A 16,592-nucleotide genomic window follows, 5' to 3' on the forward strand; every position below is an offset into this window, starting at 1 on the left:
TCAACCACTACCCATCCACACACTTCTTAATTCACCCTCCCTAATTTGTTGAAGATCTAATATGATTATGTGACTTGTTTACACTCCTTAACATGTGTAGAAATCCACACCATATTTATTTATAATTTATTTAATTATTTTTAACTATATCCAAGTGATGGTCTATAATTGTGTACATAGATCACCATGGTCTATGCATAATAATGCTATCAGTCGATGGGATAATAAACGTGAAAGTCTACGATATACCAGACTGATAGATGGATGACATAGTGCATGATATACGACGGTCTATTAAGTCTCACCACCAGTCCAACATCATCTATTTAAATCCTTTTTAATTAAATTATTTTCTTCCACCAGCCGTAAAACATGTGATTATCCATTTAAATCATATTAAATTTAATTATTTTCTTCCACCAACCTAAAATACATGTTACTATTATTTATTTATTTATTTTTTAATTTAATAATTGTCTTTCATAATTTCCAAAACGTGTGATTAACTATTTAAATTATTTTTAATTTAATTATTTTCTTCCACCATCCACATAACATGTGATAATCTGTTTAAATCTTTTAAAATTAAATTATTTTTTGAAAATCTGCTATTATTTATTTTAATTTACCCGATGATCCATCTATTCATGTAGTCTACGATTGACTAATATGTACAGTCGATGAAATACTTTGTATAAAATCTAAACATTAGATTTTACCCTTCAGGAAATTAGTCAAGCCACAATACTGTAACTTGAAAAAGCAGACATATTTGATTCGAGTTTTCAAATAAGGAATCAGAACAAAGATGACAAACAAACAATGTTAAAAGAAACTGAAACATAGTTGTATTAAAATTATTCATTGCATTACTTAATAAAATTTGCATCAAAAAGGGGAAAATGGAAAATGGAAGAAGCTTTCTTCTAACAAGATCCTACAAAGAAAGCTTCATCAGCAATGAACAAATCAAAAAACTTAAAAACAGATACTAAAATAAAATATTTAAACTAAATTATGGAGATGGTGGGGGGATGATGTAGTCAGGGCCTTCCATTTCGATCCTTTTCATAATTACCCTCAAGAAATGAGCAATTCGATGGAGCTCCCGCTCCAGGTAGATGCGGTCTTGACCCAGCCCGTAGAAAAGTCGGTCCAAATCATTCCTTATGAGGAGAAGGTCGTAGTGCCTTGGAGGAACACGTCTGATGGGGTGCAGAGGTATCCTTCTTGGAGGCATTTTTTTTATTTGGGTGAAGAAAAAGAAGAAGAGACGATTTCTAATATTTTTGGTTTAGGGAAAACAGAAAGGTTACGTAGAAAGAGGGCATGTACTTATAGACCTGTAGATTGCGTCCGTTCATATATCCACCCAATGGTAGGTCGACGTGTCTGACAAGAGAAAACGTTTCATATGCGTATACCGGCTATTTTTTCTCATGAAGAGACGTTTTATGCAGCTTTTTAATAAATGGGAACGGGAAACAAGGGAAATAATGATTCATTGCATCGATTGGAGAGATAATCCGGGAAAATGACCAACATAACATGTTAGATCAGCAATAATATAATCAATACAAAATATTTTATAGACCATATATTATATATATCGTAGACTATAGATAGTCTATCGTAGACAAAGCTTTAGGTCGATAATAACTGAACGTTAAAATCTACAAAAATGCACATTCATCCCCCAAAACAGTAGCTTTACAACTGAAGCTAAAAAAAAAGCCTATTTATGATTTGATGCCCATTCTACACATGGTTCTTTTGTGTCAGGATTTCTTGCATATTGAACACCTATTCCTCCTTTTTGACTTCAATGTCTCACCGACGTCCTTAGTGCGTTTGACTTTCTTCCTTCTGAGTTTGGGATCGTATGGGAGTGGAGAAATTTTGGTGTCTACCAATTCCTATGGAACAGTCCATTCAGCTTTCAGAGGGACCACGGTAATTTCTTCCGAGTATGCGAGGAGGTAACTTTTATCTTTATAAATTGGCGAAGAGTAGTCATTGATGGAGTTACCATAATCTTCGCCATCGTCGTACTTTGCTCGCAAAGCTGCCATTGCGTGTTCGCACGGTATTTTCACCAAGTCAAATTTCCAACAAGAACAGCTCCTATCCAAGATATTGACCTTGGCATTAACGCCGTTACCGAACATCGTATACTCATTGAGAACCCCATTTGGATTACCCACATACAAGGAATCACTCACACTCTTATTATCCCTTAGGATCCTTTCCGCAGAAGGCACAAATATGTTCTCTTTACCACCGACAAATGCATGCCGCTCCCTAAATTTTTCACCAATTTTTTTAGCAATTGAATTGAATATGTACGACACGGGGTACTCCTATTCATCCATCAAAATTGATTTGAGCGACTCGGTGATGTTTGTGGTCACACGTCGTACCTATTGCCCGAAAAGTGTGCTCTACTCCATTTTTCAAAACCAAGCACATTTTCAAGGACATGAGCTGCCTCGGGGTATTTACTCTTCAATTCCACAAAATTATCGCTAAACTCATCAAAGGAATAAGCCTTTGCCGCGGTGTAGAATAGATAAAGATGTTCTTCGCAGTGTTGATTTACGCAAAGATTTTTAGTGAGGTGCCTCATGCAAAGTCCGTGATATACACGACTGTATACATGGGAGAAGGCATTGGCGATGCTAATTTTCCTATCAGAGATGACGCATAGATCTGGTTCATCTTCTATGATAGACTTTAGCTTCTAGAAGAAGAAGGTCCAAGAAGCATCGTTCTCTTTATCGACGACACAAAAGGCAATAAATAATATATAATTTTTGGTGTCATGTGCAATGGCGCTCAGCAGAACGCCCCCATACTTGCCATACAAATGTGTACCATCAACGACAATTACCTTTCTCATGTGTGCATATCCTCGTATGCAAGCTCCGAATGCTAAGAAGTAATAAACAAACGATCCGTCCATCCGGTTTACCATGATAAAGTAAGGAGACCCAGGATTCAATAACTCCACCATGTGGGAAAAAATTGGCAAGCAAGCATATTTGTGCTCCGGTGTCCCGCGAATGATGTTCTTCAGAATTACACTTTCTTTTCAACACATCCAATAGCTTGTGTTGCAATGCAACTCCTTAAATACAATTCTTTGAATTTCTCTTATTGTTGGACCCTTATCATCCCAAAAATGATTTACGCATAATGAAGCAATCAATTCAGATGAGACTTTTTTGTTTTTGTGGGTGGCATTTTCAATATCGACATGTGTATCCCGACATACTTGTATATGCAAAATCTGTTCGAGGTGTCATACTTTTTTGCCCGCAATAGCTAGTCACAACCACGAGATAAGCATTGCGCCTTCATCAATTTCATGCAGCTCTTCTCCATATAATAATCAAAAGACTGCCTCGCCGTTGCTGCATCTAGTTTATCGGTGAATGTTTGACCACAACAGAAATTGGTTCCGTTGGTGAAGAAGTGTCCTGCTTGTGATTCCGTTTCACGGTCTTCTTCATCATCCTGCAAGTCCGATGAAAAGTCTTCCATATGTATAGAATAATCTTCCATATTAATTGTATCATCGACATCGTTCTCGTAATCATTCAAATCGTTATTGATCAAATCATCATCGACTATCGGGCTCCGCGGTAGGGGTGCTGGTGAATTTAGCGGTCCTTCAAAGGACATCTCAACCCTATTTATCCTCAAAATTGGCCTAAAGTCATCTGCATCAGAATCCATTATGTACGTCAGCACACATACATCGCTATTTATGATCGTAGGATTCACCTTTTCCCTCAAATGCATTATATAACTAATCACCACATCGCTCGGCGCGTAATTTAGATCCCCGCTCTGCATTATGCTTGCAACAAATTCATTGTATGAACTATTGCAGCGAACAGGAATGGGAATTGTCACCTTGGTAAATGATCTCCATTTCCAACATTTTGAAGTCTCCACCCATTCTCCCATGAAATCACCAGAAACCAGAATAAATTCTGCAATAGACATCCTAGAATTAAGCTTTGGTCGATGGTAGATTATGCTTATGATCTATGTCATGTTGTATGCACGGTCGATGACTGGCGAGGATAGATTGATGATTGCGCATATTTTCGTACAAATACTTGAAATTGTAAATATTGCTTGTAATCAATGATTGTTGGGTTTATGGAATAAAGAAATGAACTTGGAGTCGCCTTAGCTGCTGTAATGCACTTTCTAAAGTGGTTTTGAGTAATGTGAGTGATTTAAGGCTTTTTAACAATGGTGGAAAGTGTGTTTGAGAAGATAGGAAACAAATGGGGTTACAATGTATAAGCTTATGATGTTTGTAGACTAATTTACAGCTGATCACCGGAAAATAACGTCGGAAAAGTGGCCAAAATCGGAGCTTTTTGGTGGGAAAAATAACCACTTTCTATTTTTAGCTTTTGAAATTATTTTTTTAAATATTTTTGGAAACCTAGATATTATTTTTATATATATAGTGGTGGATAATGGAGTGGGTTGAAGTGTATTATTAGAAACTTGTGGGTGAATTTATTAAGTTGGAAGTATTGGGTTAAAGTGAATTATTATAAAGGTTGGGACTGAAATTGTTAAGTTGGAAAAGTTGGTGGTGAGGTGGAATTAAGTAGGTATTTGGAAAAGGATTTAAAACTTGTGGGTATTTGACAAAATAGTTTGGATAAAGAGTCTTTTTGCCATAAAGGCCCTATTAAGTGTGTTTATTTTTTAGGTTTGATTCTTAGTCATTGAAATTTCAATTACTAGGTGTGTTTATTTTATTTTACAGTCACTTTATGTGTTTAAATAGGTTAAGATGATTAAGAGTAAACTTTCTATGGAGAGAGCTCAGGATATTCAACTTATGCACATCCCAATTTTATGAGAACTGAAGTCAGGTTGCCTAGATTTTGATTTTGAGATCGCAAAGTGTCGAACCTTGATCAACCTAATAGGACCCTTAGACAGGGAGGCTGAAGAGTATGATTTTGTATCAGGGAAGTAGATTTATAATAAAATTCTATCTCCACGAAGAACCAATTCATTCAAAGAGATCTGTAAAAAGACATTTCATCATTACTCTTATCATTTCCCCCCTAACAATCATTGTCCTCGCCATTATTAACTACCTCGGTCATAACTACACTACCACAATCAATTGTCATCATTACTAACCATTATTTATATTCATCACCATGAACCACTATTATAACAAGGACTGCACCAATCATTATTAACAATCACCACCAGCAATCATCACTACATATATCATCAACCACCGCATCAATTATAGCTATTACCATTAGTAATCATTATCATCATCATCATTTCGACTAGCTACTACATACTCGCAACCATCACCACCACCAGCCAACACATAAATTCATTTTCAAATCACACACTAGTAGTTGGTTGCTAAAGGACCGTCAACGATAAATATAAATTCTTTACTAAGTAAAAAATCACCTCATTACTCTTTTATATAAGCCAACAGTCCTGGGACTATCACAACATTCAACTATTGTACAAAGAGCAATCAAAAATGTACCGCGAGCTATATAATTTTTTGTCCTTCTGGCCCAGTTTGATTGGCCACAAAATACTGGAAAGACTCATCTATCTCCATGTATGAGGAGGAAAAATTACTTTTGCTTCAAAAAGTCCGAGATTAATTTCTCTAGAACTCACAAATTTTAGTTTACTCTCTTTCTAGATCTAAATTGGTGAATTTTTATGCCTCACTCACAGATTTATGATTAAGATTAATGTTTTGGTTAATGAAAAAATCTTACCTTTCTTTGAGCAAGACTTTATTTGTAATTTTATTATTTTTCTATCATACAGGATAGCTGAGATAAAAGCTATGTTATTATGCGTGGAGCCTTTTAGAAAAGCCCTCTCTTTTTTTTTATTTTTGTCTCTTTTAAATGTATATCTGTTGGAAATTTAGATTCCAAATCTTTGATGATTTTTTAATTTTTTGATTTATCTATCGGTGGAATTCTTAACATTCATATTCTTAATTGAGTTTAAGATGCTTCTGAAATAATTAAAATTAAATTTCGAATTCGAATGCTGATAAAGAATTTCATTAATTTAATTTAAATCATGATTATAAGTTTCAAAACAGATCATGTGTATTCAGATTTTTGAGAGTTTTTGTAGCACGAACAAATTAAATTATTGTTACTGCCGAAGTCGAAAGATGAAGCAACAATCAAAGATTATTTTGGACTTTTCTTTCTTGGTCCAAATTAATGTAAAAGAAAGCTTACAACTAAACTTTGTAGTTATATTTTGTTCGCATCTTAAATTTCAATGATATATTAATCTCCACTATAGATGCATAGAAATAATTATTAGAATAATTCAACAATGATTATTCCAACTACACGAAAAAACAACATTCTAAGTAATTGTTTAGCTCTATATTTGATACATAGAGCTTATTGAAGAATCTCTGGCCATTTCTGTAGAGTTGTTTAGACTTGATTATTACTTTAATGTTCAACTAATATTGTAACCTATAGGATTATTGAGCCTTGAGAACCATCCAATGTATTTACATGATTTCAGCTTGTTTTTTTTGTTGGAAGAGAATTTTGATCCAAAAGTAAGCCCTAAGAATTGAACACGATCTGATGATTGGGATGCTATCAGGTAATGAGAAAATAATTCAGGTAAAATTTATATACACTGACAGTATAAAAAACTTACTCTATCAATATGTTACCAACACCGTCTTTCAAGTTGTTCATCTCATTTATTATAGCATGTTATATCTTAAGATATTGCCTTTAATTAGTAATTCTCTGTAGCGGCCTCTTTTTGTTCACCATTTGATTTCTCATCAAGCTATTATTAATGAAAATATACAATTCTTTTGAACATAGTAAGAATATGTTGACCGGTAAATATGCCTAATAGGATTTCGGTCTAAATTTTCTGGTGACACTTTGATTTTCAGCTCCTGCTCTGATAGTTATGTATGGCAGTCTAAATTCACCTGAATAATTATTAAAATGGACTACTAATGGTGGTGATCCTTGTGGAGAGTCCTGGACAGGCATTACTTGCTCAGACAACAGAGTTATTGAAATGTGAGTTCCTGTCTTCCTTATTGTTATAAGTAATTATTTTGATGTTTTTCTTATTTATCTTCTTCAGCATGTTGTTTCAATACTTGAAATTGTTGACTTGGTGTTGTTGAAATGTGGGTTCCTGTTTCCTTATTGTTATAAGTAATTATTTTGATGTTTTTTTATTTATCTTTTTCAGTGTGTTATTTCAATTTTTGAAATTGTTGAGTTTGTATTTTTTTATGCTTGCTTCCCTTCATCATTTTCCTTCAGCAAGTTATTAGGTCTTGGACTCTCCGGTTCGATGGGCTACTAATTAGCAAGTTTTACAGCTGTGACTAATTTGTAAGATGAAAACGGCCTTCAATAATACTCTTACAGATATCTCTTTGATTTATATCAAATTCTTACAAATATTTAAATTTGAGAATTTTTTTAGTGATATAAGCAATAACAATTTTCGAAACAAGATACCTTATCAGCTTCCTCCAAATGTGCAAAGATTGTATGCCTCATAGTTTGTATATTTTCATCATTTCAGATTCTATTTTTTCACTTATCTTTCTTAAACCTCGCCTTAAAATGCAGAAACCTTGCTACTAAATGGTACACTCCATATTTCGTTTCACAAATGACTTTCTCCAATACTGGTATGTAAAATCTTTGAATTTAACTGCAATTTGCTTTCCAGCAGCAAGCTTTTGATTATAAGGTTAAGTTTTCAATGACTCTGCAATATTTGTATCTGACTGTAGAAATGTCAGTCATAATCAAATGAAAGGACAAGTGGCTGTCTCATTCGACTCTTTTTCTTCTTTGACCACATTAAAAGGCCTATCTTCCTCTTGTGCCACTTCTTAACTATTTTGTATTACCAAGTTGTGGTTTTTACTAGGCGTTATCGGTAAAATATGTCATTCTTAGTTCATTAATATACACTTCTCTTCTTCCATCTTAGTTGTTGCTTTGGAAAAGTATCAGATTACAGTATCCTGATCCTTATTTCATTGAGTCAAACTAAAGCATGATCAAATAGTACAATAATGATATAAATGTTTTGCTACTTTAACTATAGAATAAAAAGAATAACCTTAATTAGGTAGGGGGTCTGACAAAATAAAAAAGATGATTTATATAGATAAATTGGAGGAATACCAAAAGATATCTTAAAGTTTTAAATTAAATATTTGAAAGTCATGAATATAAAAAGCATGAGAGTTATGGATATTAAAAGTAGTAAATGAATTGATAATTAGATATGAGACTAAAAAAATTATATGTAAGTTGAATAAATATTATTTTATTTATACTATTATTATGGTAGTCTAAGTTTAGTTCTTGAAGATTCTTCTATCAAAGAAAAAACGAGTTAATGGATTTACAAGAAATGTAGGATATGGTTGCATACAATAAATTCTTATGATCCGTTTCTTTTTTCAATTTCACTTTTTTTGATCTTACACATAGCGAGAGCCTTACTGTGCTGAACTGTTCTGCTTTAAAACATGGTGTAACAGGTAACCTATCTTATTTTTCTTTTAGATGAGACAATTACATGTAATTATCTTTTAAGTGTCTCATTAGTGGAATGTTAATGTTTTGTCATTTTTGTTCATTTCTTAAATCATTGTGGAATATTTTCCAACTACTTTAGATGTTGTTGTTTCTCATGTACTGAAATATTTTCTATAAATGTTGTATTATTAGTTGCTTGCCATTATAAAAATATTTCTCTTTTCAGTAGACACAGAGTTTAACCAAATTATATGACATTTGTTTGGAGCTTCAAAAGTATTCATGAACAATCTTCAAGCGAATCTAACAAGTTCTATGTGAACTTCACATAATATGTCTGTATATGACAATCTCCTGGCTATTCGATCTTTACGTTCAAGTTTAAATATTCAACCTTTCAGGTATTAAAACTTCACTAGGGTTATTAATGACACATTGTTGGGCTAAGCCAAAGAAAATATTTCATCAACACACCAGTATAGAGAAAGATCTTTAGGTCTTCTACTGAGTTATGAAGTGCTTAGCTACTGCAACTATTTGCAGACTCTAAAATTATCTAATTTTCATACTCCTTTGCTCATTTTGTTCTTTTATGTCTCCAAAAATCTTCGAGCAAATATGAAACTTTTGTTGCTTGAAATTAGCTAATAACATTATAATTTATAGTTCACGAGCTTATTTCATTAATAGTTGCGTCTCTTTTTAGCTGATGTACTAAGCCTTGTGCACGAAAATTATAGTTGATAGTATATCATTTGATTCCCCACTTATTTGTGGCACCTCCCTTAGTTTAAAGGCTGTTTTAAGAATATCATGTGTCCTCATAATTGTATAATTAGTATATTTAGTTGTTTACATTTTTACCTGTCTAATTATTTTAAAGCTTTATATTTATTTCATATCTATTTTTGACTTTGCTATATTAAATCGTCTTGAGTCATTGAAGTATAGGATACAATCTCTCTACCCTCCTTTAAGGTGAATATATGATTTGTGTACATTCTATCCCCCAGATTTCACTTTGTTGGATAACACTGAGTATGTTATTGTTGTTGCTATGTTTAGTTACTTTGATTTTGTATAATGCTTGAAGCTTCAAATACATGTGGAGACACATAATTGACACTTTCACATTGATTACTTGTGCAGTATTTGATGGATGAGAAAAAGAACAAAGTTGTCCTACTGAATGAGGCTGACTTTTCTATTTTCCTTTTCCAGCAATGCATCATTGTCGCATTTCTTGATAAGATTATGTTATCTTCTTATAAAATGTATGCACTTCTTTTAGTTCTATCTCACTTGACTGATTGATACAATATTTTTTTCAAGGTACCTTTATGCCTTCCTATGATAGAGTTTTTAAAATGCAGAAAAATGACTGCTAAGTGTGGGGCTTCACCTGCAACACTCCTCAATTGTTGAATTAGGATATTATCATTGATGAATTTGAAGATATGAACAGTTGCTATATTTTTGGGAGTATAATGTCTATTCAAGACAATGCCTGCAGATTGTTTAACTGGACAACATACATCTATTGTGCATATTGTTTTTACATATAAGAGTATGGTCTAAAGCTTATATTGCCATAGTTGCACCTTGTGCTTAATTATTTTAGATGCTCAACTTAGTCATTTGAGAATCGATGTTTGCTCTAGAGGTAGACAACTTTATGGATTAACTTGATGTTTTATCTATAGTTCTAATGATTCTTGTAAATATTCCCCTACATAATTGATGTATTATATTTTTTTTTGCAGTGGATAGAATTAACTTTGCACTATTCTTATACACTTTTGTTGATGTAAAAGATATACTTAACTTTTTTCATAAGAAAAGTGCTCTTTGGCGTAAACTTAACTGTTTGTTCAACATAGTTTTGCATCAAGATAATTGCAATTGTTTATAATTATGTATCTTCATGCATATATCATTTAATCGATAAATATTGGGCCCGTGCTCAAGCACGGGCCATACCCTCTAGTAATTTAAAAAGGAAAAAGGACACAAATGTCAGCTCGCCCAAAATATTTTCACTGATATAGCCATTGATTTGGCAATTCCAATAGATAGCCATTTAGGCTTTTTTGTTGCTACTACCCCTTTTTTTTGGTCTTTACTTTATTTATTGTTTAATTTTTAATGTCAATTATTTTACATGTTACGTTCTCTTTCTTCCTATTTTTTTTTTGTTTGATTTTCACTATTTTTTTTAATGTTGTTAGTTTATTTTTTCTGAAAAAAGTCCACTTTGTCCACCCATTTATTTTTTTAGATGCGATCATGAAAATAAAAACATGAAATACAAGTCCACCCATAATTATTCTATCTCTTTTCATATGAGTTAACACTATAGTGACACTTTGATTTTTTTTTCTGCTAACTCTCGCTTTTTAATCGAAAAAATTAAGAAATGTTTGGACAGTAAAGGTACAGGGTTTGATAAATTTTGTATATGCTTGCAAAAATTTTCACAAAAAATTTAGGTGAAGTTAACAAATTTACGAATAACGAATTACTATATATGCTTGCACTGATTTTCTCTGTAAAAGGTGTATTTATATGGTATATATACTGTATCAATGTGATATAAAAGTGTATCAATACTGTATCAAAGCGTATTAATGTAGTATAAAAGTGTATTAATGTAGTATGAAAGAGTACCAATTGAGTATAGAGACTGCATGTGCTTGCATAAAATTTCTTTTCTCTTTTTTAAAAAGTTTATCAATTTGGTATAAAAGTGTATCAATTGAGTATAAAGGCTACATGTGTCCAATTGAGCCAAATGGCTAAAAAAAGAAATTAAATTTAACCGACATATTACATTTGTCCACCTTTTCAAATTATGTCCATTTTTTTTTTTGTAAAAATGATCACCCCATATCCTTTTCCCATTTAAAAAATGGATAATAGAATTTGTACATCAAGAATATTTTATTAAAGTTTAATCTAACTGCAAAGAATTCAATACAAAAAAAAAAAAAAAGTAAAATAAACTAGTTAAATGTAACATTTTCCAGGACCGGCATGATCCAAGAAATATTTTTAATCCTCAAACTATTGACTTTGTTTTGTTTCCCATCTGGTTTCCAGCAGCCAAATTATAAGTGATTAAATTTGGATTCACACATTGCAAGATTTATTTATGAATATGTTGCTTTTATGTAATATGATTTTTTTTATTTTCACAATCTCGAATCTAAAACCTCTTATGAAGGTGGAAGAATTAGGACCACTCCACTACAAGCGACGTAGGTCATATCATTGACTTCTGGTGCTTATCTCAATTGACGTGAAAATTAATTTTTACCTTACACAAACCAAATCTGACTTTTTAAAATTGATTGAATACTTTTTAAAAGAATAAAACTCTCAACTGCTCCAATAGGCATTACCGTTGGCTTCTTCCCTATTTATTCAACAAAACACAACACTAACATGAACTAGTACAACTTACAAATTAAACTAAACATTGGGGTGACCAAATCCATTGGGAACATATAAACAAGTTAATTAAGTGGAGATGGAAATTATGGCAACAAAATTTGGTTTATCATGTGCCAAATTATTGTTATTAGTGTGTTTGGTGTTTGGTTGTGTTGTTAAAGTTTCGGTAGGAAGAACATATACAGTTGGAGATAGTTTTGGTTGGCAAACTCCCAATGGTGTTGTTACTTTTTCCAACTGGGCTGACCAACATACCTTTGTTGTTGGGGATATTCTAGGTAAGTAAATATATAGTATATGAAGCTTTTATGGTTAGTATTGTTCAGATTTTGTTTAGGCATAACATATGAGTAAACACTTCAATTTGGCCTCATTTGTTAAGTAAGCATTTCTACTTTGAGAGTACACATCTAGACACCTTAATTGACAACTAAATATTCCAAACTCATCCCATTATATGTCTTGTAGATGTTTGATGTTGTTGTGACACATAAATTTGGGAGGTGTTTAGATAATCATTTTGTAGGTTGAAGTATTCACTGACACAATAGCGACGAATTAAGGTGTTTAGATGTGCATATTCAAAATTTAAGTATTCACTTGTTAGCTGAGGTCAAGTTAGTATATCTGTTCATGTTTATGCTTTTGTTTATACTAGAAGTCGAGGGCTCATGATATATGCTATTCTTTTATCTCAATTTATGTGATACAAATAGAATTTGGAAGTTATTAACTGTTGTAAGTTATAATACATTTTTTGTAATTTTCAAATAATACATGTTATTTTGCTTGTTTAAACTTTTGTGTCTTTGATAGTCAATTATATTTTTAAAATAATTTAAGTTTTTAATTATTGAGATTTATAATATCTTTTTTCTTTTTCAATTTAAGTGACACTGATATGATTTCGAGAATCAACCAAATATTTTATTTCTTTAAATAATTTTAGGTTGTTAATTATTATTATTTATAGTATGTTTCTACGTATTTTTTTTTAAAACATAACAGATTAATCTTTTTCTATTTAGATATTCTAAGTTGTTAACTATTGTAATTTATAATACTTTTTATGTAATTTTCAAATAATACATACTACTCTTCTTGTCCAAACTTCTTTGTGATTGATAGTCAATTATATTTTTAATTATTCCAATTTAAGTGGCACTGATAATTTCGAGAGTCAACCAAATGATTTATATTTTAAATTTTTTAAGTTATTAATTCTTGTGATCTATAGTATTATTACATATTTTTTTGAAATATATAACACTTTTTTTTTTTAGTTTAAGTTGTTAAATATTATAATTCAAATTAAGTGCATTGATATTGTTTCAACACAGTAAAATTACGAAGCAAGCAGCTGAACGGCCGGCAAGCAACACGACCCTAAGCTGCGCTCCCATTCACTCTTATATTATAGAGTAATATGCTAACAATATAAGGGTTTTCTTGCATTAATTTAACCAGTGATAGGATGTTATATTATTGTTTGTTTTAATTTATGTGGAATTGTTTGAATTTTGAGAGTTAAGTTTTTAAATTTTAATTGTAAATTTGAACATGAAATTTTTAATTTTTTTTTTGAAATAAAATTTACATAAAAAAGTAGTACGAGTCACAACATTTGACAATTTAAAATATTGTGGTGAAAGAAAAACTCGTTTGACTCTCAAAATTCAAACGGTGACACATAAATATATATTATAGTTCTAATCAAATGTTACCTATAATCACAGTAAATAATTGGTTTTGGAAAATTTTTTACACATTCGGTGCATAAATTCGATGATGCTGCATGTGATTAGGAGATCACAGATTTAATCCAGAAAAATAATTTCTTACAGTAAGTTACAAGTTCTTATAATAAATTTTTATGATCCTGTCCTTCTCTGGTTTAACTGTCCTTATTACATTCGGTGCATAAGACAAGTTCTCTTTTCCTTTGGAAGAAAGTTTATTTGGTTTTATTTATATATGCATAAAAAACTGTTGATTCATGTTTTATCCAATTGGTACTTTTATCAATAGTAGTAGCAGCTAATTAATTAGTAGTAGTATAATTATTGGGTGGACGAAGAATGTCTCGAAAGACAGAAAAAATTAGAACAGCCTAACGGTGATGACATGATGCACTTGGAAGAAAAATATTCTTTTCTAGAGTTCAATTATAATCCTTGCAAAGAAATTTTATATTATTAAGTTATTTTATTTGTAGTAGTAGGTAGCCTCCTTCTTCGTTTTTGGGTAAGATTTTACCTTCAAACTTTAAAATTGAATCCAAAATTACTAAATCTACCTCTAACCTTTAATAATAAATAGTTTGTCTTATTATTAAAATTACAAATTTTATTTTCTATCATTAGAATGTTCTTGATAAATATATTTTAAGTAACTTGATAGTAATTTTTCTTTACTCTTCAGTATATATAAGTAAATCTTCTTTTATATATATATATTCAAAGTTCCTATAAAGACACGGAGCTCATGAGGAAGTATTATCTAAGTTCATATGGGCAGACCATAGTTTTATTTTTTGATGAATGTAAAACTCTAATCTGCTCTAATACTCATGTCCAGATTCAATTGGAATGTGGACAATATAACATGAGAGCTTAAATAGAGGACTTGACTATAATACTATGTAAAAATATTCTTGGACACTAACTCAACCCAATAACTAGCTCATGAAAAAAAAAATTATCCAAATTTATATAAATGAATCACCATTTTATTCCCTAACTAATTTGAGATTTTAACCCATTTTAAAGTCTTCTTAATTCATGTTATAACCCAACTAGAGCATGGATAATATTATATGAGTACCTGAACAGGAAAGAACTTGACTCTCATACCATGTAAAAATATATAGCATGCGCCATTCAATCTCAAATGTTAGCTCATAAGGCCATAAAACTGTCCAAATTCATATAAATAAACTATCAATCCATTTCCCAATCAATGAGGCTATAACCAACCTAACACCCGCTTCACGCTCATGTCCAATTAGAGTGTGGACTATATAAAATGTGGAGGACTTGATTCTAGTACTATGTAAAGATGTTACATGTAGTACTTGAGCACAATTTATCTTCAAAAGTTAGTTCATAAGGAGATATTGCCCGAGTTCATAAGCTTGCCATAAATCAATTTTTCAATCATGTGAAACTCTGCTACCCTATTTTAACATTTCCTTCATGTTGAGACTCAATTGGAGCATGTAAATATAATATGAGGGTCCAAATACGGAAAGACCTAACTCTAATACCGTAAGCATAACTTAATTTTAAAAACTAGCTAATGAAAAAAATTATCCAAATTCATGTAGGCAGCCTACCAAAACATTTCCAAATAACAGTGAGAGTACCCATAACTCACTCTAACCGTTTCCAGGTGTCGTATGTCCTATGGAAGCAATAAAGAAAATCCACAAATTCTTCCAATATTCAAAAATATTCAACAAACAAATTAAAGTACTTAATCTAATAGGATGCTAGCTTAGTGCGTTACCATGTCTAAATATACTTGGAGCTAAACCTATAATTCTCTTGATTATGTGGCTACTTAATCAAAATTGATGGTGTGATCATTCCACTATCATGTCTAGTTGAAAATATTGCTGTATAGACAATCCAATTACTTTTAAAATTATTTTGTTGTAAAACTACTTTGTGATTTTTTTATGACTTTTTATGTCATTTTTAAATGCGTACAATTGTCAATTTGATACAGAGTTCAATTTCAATAGTGGAGTACACACGGCAACTAGAGTAAACAAAAATGCTTTTGATAGTTGCAATGCTGCTAATCCCATTGATGATAAAACAGATGGTCCAGCAAAATTCACCCTTGATGCTACTGGGGATTATTATTTCATTTGTACCATCCATTGCAACCAAGGCCAAAAATTAGCTATCAACGTCACTTCTACCGGTCAATCTCCGTCTGGCAGTCCTTCTCCTGGTTCATCTCCGGTAACACCTGGTAGCGAGTCGTCGTCTCCTCCGCCTCCACTGGGATCCGTGTCGACTAGGGTGGTGGCCACTGCTTCATTTGTTATCCTAGTGCCCAGTATTGTTATAAGTGTTCTTTTGTCTTAGTGTTGATTGAGTTTTTAGTTTGGTGATGGATTTTAAACATTTTAATATTGTTATATATGTTTCACATTGATTTTTTTTTAAAGTGCCATCACTTTGGAACGATGTTAATGGCAATGTTAATGAAAATTATATGCTTGAAACTCCTCACACTTGAACGACACTTTACTGCCTTGCGTTAGTGGTGGATTAATGGTTGGATGTTACAAATGCAATTCACAATGATGCATTTAGCTACTAACATTAGTGGCTGAAAAATGGTCTTTAGTTCCATTAAATTATTATAACCTCCAACAATTTATTTATCCACTAGCTATCTTTTTATGTCTAGTAACTTATGTAACTTCTAAGGCATTATTTTTTTCTCTTAATGTCCACTACTCCTTCATTTACTAAATGAAAGAAATATACACCTATATAAAGGATGTCTTCTTCATTAGTG

General features: G+C 31.7%; 1 protein-coding gene across 1 annotated transcript; it reads left to right on the plus strand.

Annotated features, from left to right (window-relative positions):
• The first annotated feature begins 11,979 nt into the window (after nt 1–11,979).
• LOC107877760 (umecyanin) lies at nt 11,980–16,313 on the plus strand. The gene is made up of 2 exons (XM_016724467.2): nt 11,980–12,334; nt 15,786–16,313. Exons 1-2 carry the CDS (start codon nt 12,133–12,135, stop codon nt 16,151–16,153), a joined length of 570 nt encoding a protein of 189 aa, XP_016579953.1. The 5' UTR covers nt 11,980–12,132; the 3' UTR covers nt 16,154–16,313.
• Nucleotides 16,314–16,592: the final 279 nt, after the last annotated feature.

This window comes from Capsicum annuum, chromosome 7, assembly GCF_002878395.1.
Source record: "Capsicum annuum cultivar UCD-10X-F1 chromosome 7, UCD10Xv1.1, whole genome shotgun sequence".
Lineage (NCBI taxonomy): Eukaryota > Viridiplantae > Streptophyta > Magnoliopsida > Solanales > Solanaceae > Capsicum > Capsicum annuum.